The sequence below is a fragment of the Tursiops truncatus genome, chromosome 4 (assembly GCF_011762595.2).
Source record: "Tursiops truncatus isolate mTurTru1 chromosome 4, mTurTru1.mat.Y, whole genome shotgun sequence".
In the NCBI taxonomy this organism is placed as follows: Eukaryota; Metazoa; Chordata; class Mammalia; order Artiodactyla; family Delphinidae; genus Tursiops; species Tursiops truncatus.
Genome location: NC_047037.1, coordinates 66,172,110 through 66,184,997, shown reverse-complemented (window position 1 = coordinate 66,184,997; position 12,888 = coordinate 66,172,110). Strand labels below are relative to the sequence as shown.

Here is a 12,888-nt window from a genome sequence, read left to right as displayed (position 1 = left end):
CATCAAACCTGACTCCGTTTTTAAGCCATATCCCCTAAGCATTCTTTCATATATTTCACAAATGTTTATGGAAGATCTACTCTGTGCCTGGAAAACTCACTAGGTAGGCCCTGGGGGTACACAGTTGAACAAAGCATAGCTTTGGCCACGAGGAGCTTGGAAAGGCTGAAAAGCAAATGACGGGGAGAAAACAGCAGTCTGCATTTGCAGGGGGATAGCAAGGAAGACTTACGTATATAAGCGCAATCCTAAGAGGGCAGAGAATGATAGCCAGCCACAGAAAGAGATAAGAATGGTCCTGACAGAGGGAGCAGAGCAGGGAGAGATCTGAAAACTTCACTTCCTTCACCTGTAATTCCTCTCTCCTCCTGTGTCTCCACATCCACAGTGTCAGCGTTCCTCCACATTACTCCTTCTGGACTAAGGAAGCTAGGTACCTGAGTACGCAGTGCAGCTATCACGTTGTTGAAAAATTGCCTCGCCCTCTTTTCTCTTTAGTGTTTAATTCAATAAACATTTAACCTGTTTTATTATTCATTACCTCAGCCCTCTCTCCCAAGATATTTTTTATATCTAAATAAGCTAACACAAAGTTCTCTTTGAGCCTTGCTAACCTGGCAAGTACAGAGTTAAGAAAGTTCTTCAATCTCCAGGCTGTGGCGACATCTAGTGGTCACAGACGAAAATGACCAGAGCCTCTGAGGCAACCGCTAGAAAATTTTGCCTATGACGTGATTCCCAGACTTTGGGAATCAGCTGGCGATCTTTACAAACTATTGACATTTTGTCTACCACCCTTGGAAATTCTGGGTTAATTGATTTGGGCTGTAACCTGAGTGTCGGAAGTTTTAAAAGCTCTCCAGGTGATTTCAATGTGCAAAAAAATCTTCAGAGTCCCTGAGTTAGGCGTCTGCTCTCAGGTTGCATCCCTGGGCAAAGAAAGCCTGCCTATCAATACATCGTGAGAACTGGCAGACTTCCATGCTCATAGATTAGTTAAAAGGCACAGAATTCTCAAGGAGTATTTAGCAACATACACCGGTAAGGATGCCCAATATTAGAAGCTTCAGTTGTTTGTATAGAGACTTGCAGCTCTTAAACATCTTTCCTTTCAGGACGTACATGACAACAGTCTCCTGTGCATTCAGATTGCAACATTTTGTATCTACATCAGTTTGCTAATCAGCAAGATGTTCTCCCCATATTCATAAAAGTAATACCCATTTTATTTGGACATCAAGACAGTTTAGTTTTCTGTTATTCAGTATATTTGGTCCTTGTAGGTGCCTTTTGGTCAACGTTATGCTCAATTACAAGCTCTTGAATACAAGAGGCTTTGTTTCCAAGTCATAAAATGTTCTTTATATAACTTACTATGCTGGATATTGTGCTAGGGACTACCTATAGGAGATACAAACTAGATAAGACATAACTTTTATTTTCAGGGAGCTTAAAGTCAAAGTGAAGAGATAATACAGGGGCCTGAGTAATAAAAGCATAGCAAAGTTCAGTAGGAATTATTAGAGGCAAAAATGCATGGTGGGGACTTCCCTCATGGTCCAGTGGTTAAGAATCCGTCCTGCAATGCAGGGGACACTGGTTCAATCCCTGGCTGGGGAACTAAGATCTCACATGCCGCGGCCCATACGCCACAACTACGGAGCACACGGGTTACAACTAGAGAGCCCGCATGCCACAACTAGAGAAGCCCATGTGCCGCAATGAAGAGCCGGCACACTGCAACGAAAGATCCCACATGCAGCAACTAAGACGAGACACAGCTAAAAATAAAATTAATTAATTAAAAAAATGCATGGTGTTTAGGGGATAGAAAGAGGAAACCAGGAAAGGCTTCATTGAGGAGATGGCATTTGACATGAGCCTTAAAAGATGAGCATGATTTCCTTAGGGAGAGATATTTTAGACAGGGACAGCCCTTCATCCACTTCTGTATTTATTCATCAACTATAATACTCCCTTGCCAGATGTGTTGAGCTTTTCTGGACACAGGAAAAACAACAGTGACCAAACATGACAAGACTCCCTGCTTTCATGGAGCTTACCTTCTAGTGAAAAAAGACAACAAATAAGTAAAAGAATAAATAATTGAGGGATTTTCAGATAGTGAGAAATGATGTGCGGGAAAGAGAACAAGGCAACTGATCTGAGAGTAAAAAGAGCCGGGGGTGAAGTGTGAGGGGCCTCCAGACAAGTGACAAGAAGAAGCTAACCGTGGTAAAGGTCTTCGGAGGAGTATTCCAAGGGGAGAAGAGGTTGTAAAGGCCCAGAGACAAGAAGGAGCACAGAACAGTCAAGAAGCAAAGAAATCCAGGGTGGCCAGAACAGGGCATGCAAGGCGGAGAGCGGGCTGAAAAGAGGGCACAGAGGAGGCGGCGATCGGATGGACAAGCTGCTCAAGAAATATGAATTCTACTCTAACTGTACAGGGGACGCGATATTCCTTCCTCACCTCCCCCAGCCCCAGGAGTTACAGGAGAGGAAAGATTACTGTAGCTAACGCGTCGTAGACTAGAGTCACGATAAAGACGGTGAAAGGATGTGGGCCATTGGAGATGCCATTTGGAGGTAGACCAGCTGGGCCTGTTGAAGGATTGGTGTGGGGATAAGAGAAAGCATAGGATACAGTGGAAGCATCCTTTAAATCCTAGGGGCACTTAACCTGGACTAGGATGAGGAAGTCCTTCTCAGAGTGCTGTGTTCAGAGACCTTTGGTAAGTCAGGAAGGTGGAATGTAAGGTGAGGCGAGAGGGGAAGACAAGGTGAGCTGAAGAAGAGAGAAAAGTCAGAGTCCTTATAAGCACATCAAGGAGGTGGGACCTGGAGTCTTCCCTGGTGGTGCAGTGGTTGAGAATCCGCCTGCCAATGTAGGGGACACGGATTCGAGCCCTGGTCTAGGAGGATCCCACATGCCGCGGAGCAACTGGGCCCGTGAGCCACAACTACTGAGCCTGCGCGTCTGGAGCCTGTGCTCCGCAAGAAAAGAGGCCGCGATAGTGAGAGGCCCGCGCACCGCGATGAAGAGTGGCCCCCGCTCGCCGCAACTAGAGAAAGCCCTCGCACAGAAACAAAGACCCAACACAGCAAAAATAAATAAATAAAATAATAAACTCCCACCCCCAACATCTTCTTTAAAAAAAAAAAAAAAAGGCGTCCCTGGTGGCGCAGTGGTTGAGAGTCCTCCTGCCGATACAGGGGACGTGGGTTCGAGCCCCGGTCCGGGAAGATCCCACATGCAGCGAAGCGGCTGGGCCCGTGAGCCATGGCCGCTGAGCCTGCGCGTCCAGAGCCTGTGCTCCGCAACGGGAGAGGCCACAACAGTGAGAGGCCCGCGTACCGCAAAAAAAAAAAAAAAAGAAGATCCGACCTGGAGCGTGGAGCAATGGGAACCCACGTGAGGGTTGTGAGCAGTGAGCAGGAAAGGGTGGGGCTCGTGATTTAAGTGCAGAGAGTCCATCAGAAGCACGTGGGAGGGGGTGTGAAACAGATCCGTTTGGAAGCTGCCGCAGTAACTGAGTTAAGAGATGATGAGAGCGTAAACCCATGGTCCTCAAGCAGGAGCGATTTTGCGTCCTCTACGGCACATTTGGCAACATTTAGAGACATGTTTGGTTGTCACGACTTGGGGCCAGGCATGTGCCACTGGTTACCTGTAGTAGGCAGAAGCCAGCGATGCTGCTAGACATCCTACAATGCACAGGACAACCCACCCAACAGAGTTATCTGCTCCAAGACGTCAGCCGTCAAGGCTGAGAAACAGTGGCCTGAAGTAAGGCGACAGTATGTGCACTGAAAAAAAGAGGGGGCAGAACAGAGAGGACTGGTGACTTATCAGATCCAAGAAACCCTGGTCAGGCTTTGGGGGCAAATGGGGGAGCAGTGGTGGTCTCTACTGAGAGAAGAAATATGTGAAGAGGACACAGTAGGTCTGTGGGGGAGAAGATGGTGAATTCAGCTTGAACACTGACCTGGAGAACTGAACTGGAGATCTCCGTGGGACCACAAAGTAGCAAGGGAAGCCAGCAGTTGAATATACAAGATTGCTTGGCAAGAGAGAAATCTTGGAAAGTAATTGCTCAGGACATAGGGAAGTTAAGAGAAGGTACCCGGGTAGGGATGGAGATGAGGTTTCATTCTTAGCCAGATTTAGCACCCATCCATGTACAGATGGATGCCTGGAAGTGTTGAGGAAGCTTCTGCCACTGATTAGTACGCTTGTAAGAGCAATGCGGAAATTGTCTTTTTTTGCAGGAGCGAACACAGGCTGATGAAGTGATCGCGATCCTGGATCAAGCACAGCAAGGGAAGCACAAACCAAAGATCAACCCCAAAGATGAGCTATGAAAACGAGAGAAAGAGTGTTCTATCAGATATTTATATAAATTGTTAATCTTATGAGAACCTTTTTATTTTTGTACAGAGCCACGGTATATATTAACAGGTTACTATGAGTCACCAGATCTCCCTTCTGTGCCTAAGGATGCTTGCTTTGCTTTGCCCCTCTCGGTCTTTGTGTCTTGGTTTTTCAGCGGGTCATCTCTCAAAGCCCAGTCACGCCCTCCCCACCACACACACACACACACACACACACACACACACACACACACACACACACTTCATTTGCTGTAGATCCTAAAACTCAAGCAGAAAGAGTCAGTCCATTCTTGGCGAGACAACAGCTCCCAGACATGCCCACGTCTAAAGTTAGCATGTGATTTGAACTCAGAAGGCCTTCCTGGCTCTGTGCCTTTCAGCCACCATCTCCCCCAGGGCTGATGGCCATGAGTTTGAGTCTGAGGAGTCTCTGGTGAGGTCAGAACTGCTTCAGGTATTGCTGGCTTGAGGGCCCCCAAGCTCTGCAAAGGAACGACTCTGATGAGGACGGCGTGAGACGGGGGAGCTCAGCCTTCCCAGGGCCTGGGTGGAGTTTGTGACTCTGGTGTTTTCAGCAGAGAGCACCCTTACACTGGAAACTTCAATTCGCCCTGCAACCGGGTGCCAGAAAGGACTGCCCGAGGAGTTGTGTCTTTAAAAAGGTTGTACAGGTGTTGAAGTGGCATGGGTCTTCATCCCAGTGACTTTGGAAGGAAATCTTTAATCCCACCTGCATCAGGGCACCATGGCCACGTTGCCTGAGAGTGGGCTCCACTGTTGAGAAGGTGTGTCTTGTTCTTCAGCAAGAATAAAATGGATTTCTGATTGATTCCACTCTCCATCTGCATATATTTTGGGGGCCCCTTCTCTTTGGTGCTCTCCAGCTCACGGATTTTAGTGCTTGTATCTGATTTTTTAAATAAAGGGAGCCTTCTTTTAATATTTGGCATTTATTTTTCTTCCCCCAAATGTTTCGTTTGTCTCCAGGTAATGGTTTTGTGATCCCCCAGGAGCTTTGGGGACCACCCGGGGTAACACTGGGCCATGGCTAGCTTTGCTGGCAGGTGCTTTGGGGCCGCAAGAAGGTGGGAGCATTACTTGTGAAGAAACAGATGGTTAGCAAACAGGTGTTAATCCAGAGAACATCTGGTCCTTGGTGTGAATTCTAAGGAAGACACTGCAGAGACAATGTTTTGGGGGGTGGGGACTGAGGTTGTTCTAGCTGAGGGAGTCTGCTCCACTAACCCATGGGAGATCGTCTGCCTCTGTGATGGGCAGTGGTAGAGGTTGTAGCCCTTAAGAAAACCAACAGATAAAAGCAGTTTCTTAAAATCACATTTACTTTCTGCCATTTATGATCTTGGGTGCTGGTAAGAACATTCATCCTTTGAGACTGAAAAATTGGGTCATAATGATTTATGTGCCATCCGTTTTTCACCCAACCTTCTGGCTGCATTTTCATCATGGGAGAGTGAAAAGAGCATCAGATTATAATCCCAGCCTGATCAAATATGCTCTGCTGTGTGACCTGGAGCTACTCTCTTTCCCTTTCTGGGCTTCAGTTTCCTTCTCTGAAAATGACATCATTGGCTGTCATTGTTTCCAAAAGCCCTCCCTCTTGCTCTAAATACAAAACAAAGCTAAAATGAAACAAACCATAAAACTGATTTTAGAAATACTCACAAATACAACCAAATTTACTTCTACCAACTTTTTCAGAATTGTGAATGGGTCCATTATGTGTATGTGTGATTTTAAGACTTGAAACCTAATTTTAGGGCTGAAAATCCCTGAGCTTTGGAAAGGGAGGTCGCTATTTGTCTGCTCTCTTACTGAGAAGCATCTGCTGGCACTCGGATTTGCTGATAGGAGGTTCTGGCCAAGGATCTAATTTCTGTTTTCTGGCAACAAGGCGTCAACAAAGAAAACAGTCTTTGGCTCCTTGCAGCCCACGCTTCCTGGATGCTCTGGGCGCTCTGGGAGAGGCTAGGACTCCGGCACTGACTGCCATTCAGCCCCACAGACAGTGAGCAGAGACCTCAATAGATGGGCATTGGGGTAGATCCCCATCTTGTTTCCTTGCTGACAGCGCAGAGTCGTTATTCTTGTTTGGCAGGCTACCCATGTCCGGTTCTACCTGGGACATCACGTATACTCTCAAGCATTTATGTTTTAATCTGCCCCACATCAAACCATACACAATTTCATTCAAATATTAGGGAGTGTCATCAGACGATTTTTAAAAGATCAAGCTGAGGAATTTCAATCTATGTGATGTCTGGTCCCCTGTGTAGAAGGATGGGAAAGCTCATTAGAATTTCTGTAGCTTTTAGAGCTCAAGGAGGTCATAGAGATCACAATTCAATTCTATCTTTCTGTCTGGAAGGAAAAGGAGGCTCAGAGGTAATAAAAATGATTGTGTGGTTCCAGAATTTCAGCAGGAAGAGCCAGGGCTGCTGAATTGAGTTACACGAGAATCCAGGCACAGGGCAGCGTCCACTAGAGGAAGAGGTGCCTTTTTCTATTTGGCCCCCAAATGCTACTTGCTCATCAATCCACAGCCCTGCAGGACTGTGTCACAAGGGGTGCCTTTTTCTAATTCACTTAAAAGTACTGTATGTGCTTGAGGCAGCCTAGGCTAAGAAGCCCAATTTTTATGACTCCAAGTCTAGGACTCTTCATCGATATTGCTTGGAGAACAGCCACTTGTCTTGATGACTATCCCTTGCGTAAAAAGGCTGCAGTTTATTTATTTATTTATTTATTTATTTATTTATTTTTGCTGTGTTGGGTCTTCGTTTCTGTGCGAGGGCTTTCTCTAGTTGCAGCGAGCGGGGGCCACTGTTCATCCCGGTGCGCGGGCCTCTCACTATCGCGGCCTCTCTTGTTGTGGAGCACAGGCTCCAGACGCGCAGGCTCAGTAGTTGTGGCTCATGGGCCCAGTTGCTTCGCGGCATGTGGGATCCTCCCAGACCAGGGCTCGAACCCGTGTCCCCTGAATTGGCAGGCAGATTCTCAACCACTGCGCCACCAGGGAAGCCCAAAGCCCGCGGTTTTACAGAGTTTATTTTTTCACCCGTATTGTTGTATTGAATGTTTATGACGCAGAACAGGTTCTCACACTAGGAACCCCAAGAGCTGTTCCAGGCCCAGATTATGATGCCCATTTTATAGATGAGGAAACGGAGAGCAGTGAAGAGAAGTCAGAGCCTGTGGTCCCTGGGCTTGGAGTGTCCATGTCTGAGGCAGACATGTCTTTTGAACAGGAGGGAAGAAATAAAGTACCAGCTTGTTTGCCCCCAGGCATATTTAATCTAAAATCGCACATTCATGTAAAGAACAGAGTTAGGTTTTTATAAAATCTAAACTTTTTCTCCTCCTCTATTTTCCTGCTGATGTGTGAAGGCGTATCTCCTGTGTGTATCTCCTCTGAGGGATTTTGATCGTGGTTGCCTAATTCAATGAAGCAAATACCTGGTGCCTGGCCCTGCTTTTATGAAACTCACAAAAGGGAAGAAGGGAAGAAGGTTCTAGTCAGGGGCCATTTTCCTCTCCCTCCAAGGCAGAAAGAATCTGGAACTTCAATCTCTTCTTGAGAAAACCCCGACGCAGGACAGAGTGATCTCTTTGGGTGTGTGAGGCACACAGTCTTCATCACTGCTTTGTGCATAGCATTTTCTGGTACTTCTTCAGCTGAGGAGAAACCGTGGAATGAGTCAGTACCATTTAATAACATATACCTATGAGTTTTAATTGCAGTACAAATGCTGAATTATTTCACAGAAGACAGCCATGGGGAACAACTCGCTCACTGACGTCAAGAAAGGAGGTAATGAGGGCCACCTCACTAGTTCTTGCTGCCAAAGAATGAAACATCCCAAGGTGACTGACAATGGTATGGCTGAGAAGTGAGAAAAAGTTGAACTGTTCCCACATCCAAAACTCTTCCGGGAGACAGGAGCCACTTGTAGAAACTCCCAAACTGCAAGTTTGATTGAGCCCATGGTTATGATCCCTGGCTACATCCTGCCAAGAAGCCTGTGATGTGAAGTGACCTCCCCACACAGCCCCTCATCCCACCCGCAAATCTTCTACCCCCAGATAATTTTTTTTTTTTTTTTTTTTTTTTTTTTTTTTGGCGGTACGCGGGCCTCTCACTATTGTGGCCTCTCCCGTTGCGGAGCACAGGCTCCGGACGCGCAGGCTCAGCGGCCATGGCTCACGGGCCCAGCCGCTCCGCGGCATGTGGGATCTTCCCGGGCCGGGGCACGAACCCGTGTCCCCTGCATCGGCAGGCGGACTCTCAACCACTGCGCCACCAGGGAAGCCCTACCCCCAGATAATTTGATGTTTCCAACACGAGACACAAGGGCCCGTTCCGTTTTGGACCTGGGCGATTTCTTCAGTCACACTGAGACACATAACGTCCTCCACCGTTTGAGCTCACTGCTGGGTAGCAGCTGCAGGCTCTTGCTGTCAGAGTCTCCTCTTTCCCACATCCCCGGGTAAATCACGGTGTTTTCTGTGCCTGCTTCTGACCTCGGAGGCCAGACAGCGTCAAGTCTGGAACAATCTGATCACTGATCCTGCCTCGCTCTACGGTGGATGGCATCAGCTCTGTGAAAAGCTGGCTTTTGAGTGACTCACCTCTGAAACTATGGAATTTGAACTCAATAGTTTCTTGAAAGATCTTATGAAGAGCCCACCAGAAAAATAGCCAAACAAAATGTTCCAGCCCCCTCTTCTCCTGACACACATTGCTAGGGAGGAAATTCTGCATGCTCTGTTAATTCAATATACAACCCACCTTTTCTGTTTACTTGCTATGATACACCTGGAGAGAGGGTGAACATGGTAAGTCTTGCCCTTTCTTTCCCTGTTAGGTTACCGGAGATTGAGGATAGAGCAGAGTTTGACAACATTTCCACCCTAATAGTCCTTCTCTAAGCCATCTTCTGCTTTGCAAGGGCCAACCAGCTGCCTTCTCTATCCGAGTCCTCTCTTGAAACTGGGAATTGGGTGTCACCCATCTTTCTGGGAACTCTTGCCCTTGGCCCGTCTTGTCAGATTCAGGTAACTTCCCTCAAGACAGAGGTACCTAAAAAGGCCCTGGAAATCCTAGCTAGACCCCAGTTAAACCCTCCTCCTTCTTCCCAAGCTGACATTGTTACCTCTGAATTACTATCTGATGGTGGGTGGGGATAAAAGTGGGGATCAGACAAGAAGGATTACCTGTTATGTCTCATCTTTTTCCGTCTGTAAATCATATATCCCATTGTTTCAAAGGGTTGTAATCATGGTTGGCATTTATAAAGTTTTTTTATGACCTTGAAGCACTTGGCAGTCATATGTAAGTACATAATTATCTTAAGAGACACATCAGTGCAATCTTCATTTTGTAAGCAGAGAAGGGAATAGGCACAGCGAAGGAGGTATAGGAAAGCTCTGGTCATTCATGAATTCATTCCTTAGACAGTTTGTTACTTAGTAGTGGGTTTAGAGAGGGGTTCCAAAATGAGTATGATTTCATCCCTTCCTTTAAGAAATTCTAAGTACAGTGGAAAAATTAGATGTAAACTGATGAAAAATATAGAATGAGGTAAGTGCGGTGACAGAAGGGTTATGATAGAGGCAGGTACAAAAAAAAAGGCCATGTGAGTTCAGAGAAGGAGTGGCTGGAGAGAGGGAAGGCTTTGCAGAGGAGGTGGCAATTAAGCTGGGTCTTGAGTGCCTGTCTGTCACCAATAAGCAGAAATGAGCCACAATGTCCTCAACTGAAAAAGTGTTTGAATTCGAACTCAGTAGTTTCTTGGGTTCTAAAATATTAAATTTTCAGAAAAGTTGGAGAGGTTATTTTACAGTTGTTGTTTTGAAGGTGGGGTGGGGTAGGATCTTTACTACAAATTTTTCTGGGAAAGCATGTTAATGAATGCTGTGAAAATCCACATGAATACCAATTTAAAAGTTTTATTTTATTCCCTTGTGAGGAGGTTTTTGTAAGTGGGTGGAGTGAGGCCGCTGAGGACCAGGCTTCCTGCTGAAAAGCAGAGCCCCAGCTGGCATCAGAAAAAGCTGAGGGGAACCCCATCATTCAGGTGCTGGGCGATGAGCTCACGCAGCGGCACTGCCCTCTGCCCGTGGGTCCAAGAAAGCTTTTATCCCATATGCCCCGGGGCCAGTCCACTCTCTCAAATTCTTACACTTTCACCTTAGAAATAGGAATAATGACAATATTCCAGCCCATCTGATGATATTCAGGAATGCTTTCTGCAAAGCCTAAAGTATCTGGTAAATCAGTCGAGCTTATGGTGAAACCAGAGAGCTGTGGAATGTTTTAGTAAGGACATCTCTTTCAATGTCAAACAGGGAGCAGAGTTTCAGAAGCTTTGGGGTTCCTTGGAAGCAAACCGTCTCCAACAGGCATTAATGGGGCATAATTAATACTCTTTCCTCACAAGATAATATGAATCAGAATTATACTTATTTGGAATTATTAGTGGTAATTAAATCTATTCAGTTTTTTTCCTCTCAGTATCCAAGTTATAACAACATTTTTTTTAGCACAGTTGGATTCTGAGAAGTCTTAATATGCAATTTATTCTACCTTTAGCTACTTCAAGTAAAGAACAGGCACGAAGGCATCGTGGGACCTCCGCTGACTACACAGAGTCAAGATTCCTGGAGAACGTTCCATTTGCCTTCGCTGTTTAGCATTGTGGTCACTAAGTGTTTCACAACATCCCAGGAGACGGGACCGTTATTCACACAGAGGGAAAAAGATACCCAGAGTAGATGAATAAATTGACTTAAAGTCATAGTGTTGATAGATGTCAGTTTCCCAAATAAAAAAAACAAGCGGTTGTACTCTCTAAGGTTGTTTTGCAGTTCTGATCATTTTCTATGAAAAGCTAGGAGGCAGGAGGAATTACCATGAGCTGATCTGATTCTAGGTCTCCCCACTCCTCCATACCTTCTGGAAATCCAGAAGGAGGCTCCTGTCTTCAGCAAGATGGTTGCTCCCACTGCTCTGAGGGTACCAGGTCTGATTCCAGCTCTGTTCCAGTACACTCCGGTTTCCCCATGAGGAACGCTCTGAATCTTCTCTGAACTTCCAAGCTGCAGGGCTGAGCACAGGGTACAGATTTTTCTCCCAGTCGTTTGGCTTCTGAGTAATGTTTTTTTTGTCTCTAAGGGTAATAAAAGTACATCTGATGCTGCTCCCTGTACCATGAACTTTGCTTTGAAGCACCATTGATCCACTTCAAAGGCTGAGCACCACTTGGACAGGGAGATGCTGTTCCTGGGGACCCCGCTCTACCGAGGTGTGCCCACCAACCCGGGACACACTGCCCACCAAAACACTTAAAGACCGGGGGTCAGACATGTCAAATGTGACAGATTGGCATGCTGCAACTTCAGACTGCTCTACCTTCGGAACCAGCCTAGAATATCCATCATGCTTTGAACTCTATGGGGAAATGAAATGCATCGGTTACAGGCAGACGGATTTACAAATTAAGTAGAAAAATATCTCAGTCCTCAAAGCCGAGCATAGAGTGCTTGTGGTGTTCAGTCCACATTGAACTGTTCAAATCTGGTTAGACTGGGGAGATCAAGCCTGTGGTGGAAACACAAGGGAGAATCATGGTCACAATAAGGCTTCGTATTTATAGTTCAGCAAATGAAGATCGCTGCAAATAACAGACTGCAAGTTGGAAGGGGCCTTAGGGAGCATCTGGTCTTACACCCCTTATTTTAGAGTTGGGGAAACTGAGGCCCAGAGAAGAGGTTATTCACTTGATTTTATTACAAAAGTTACTGGTAGAATCTGAGCTTAAGTCCCAGGTAGCCCCATCCCTGGAGTCAGTATACAATAGCAGGGAAGGCTCAGATTTTATGCCTCCTAGACTTGGAAACCCTTGCTGATTTTACTAGCTCTCTGATAATGGCCAAATTTCTTATCCTCTCACTTTCAATGTCTTCATCTGTAAAGGGCTAGTGATAGCTATCTGATGAGTTGTCATGAGATTTAATTGAGATAATAGAAAGAAAACACAAAGCACTTAGCAGGCCACCATTAAAAGGCAATTGTTAATTTTTCCATATCAGAATGCCTCAACAGAAGGCATGAGAAGGCTAGAGAAGAAAGATCTCTCTAGCAATGTTTTCCAGCTCTCATGACATTTTTTTTTAAACGCATTTTCCCATGAAGCATTTTGGTATCTTCAAAGTTAATGTTCACACTATTAGATTTAAGATTTATCTCTGGCCCCAAATAACACACTTATTTCTGGGACAGGGGCACAGGAGAAGGGAAATTTGTTGTACAAAATCGAGAGGGTATTTCAATTCCAAACTGACTGTCAATCATCAGTCTAGAAAGGAGATGCCCGCCTTTCCTGCAGCCACCTTATCTGGCCCTTCTGACTTCCTAGCCTCCCCAAGACCAGGACAATTCAATGGCTTTTCCTGGTCCTCTCTGTCTCAGCATGTTGA

General features: G+C 46.0%; 1 protein-coding gene across 3 annotated transcripts in view; it reads left to right on the top strand.

The window, feature by feature from the left end:
* The window catches only part of P3H2 (prolyl 3-hydroxylase 2), a 152,123-nt gene extending 140,754 nt beyond the window's left edge, over positions 1 to 11,369 (top strand). For 2 of the 3 annotated variants that reach the window (XM_019946294.3, XM_073804019.1), the window contains one exon: positions 4,270 to 5,332. In XM_019946294.3, coding sequence (XP_019801853.1) covers positions 4,270 to 4,362 — 93 coding nt within the window. In that variant the 3' untranslated portion in view covers positions 4,363 to 5,332. Of the gene's footprint in view, positions 1 to 4,269; positions 5,333 to 11,002 lie in introns of those variants that run through there. The other variant, XM_019946293.3, reaches the window with a different exon arrangement.
* The last annotated feature ends 1,519 nt before the right edge of the window (positions 11,370 to 12,888 follow it).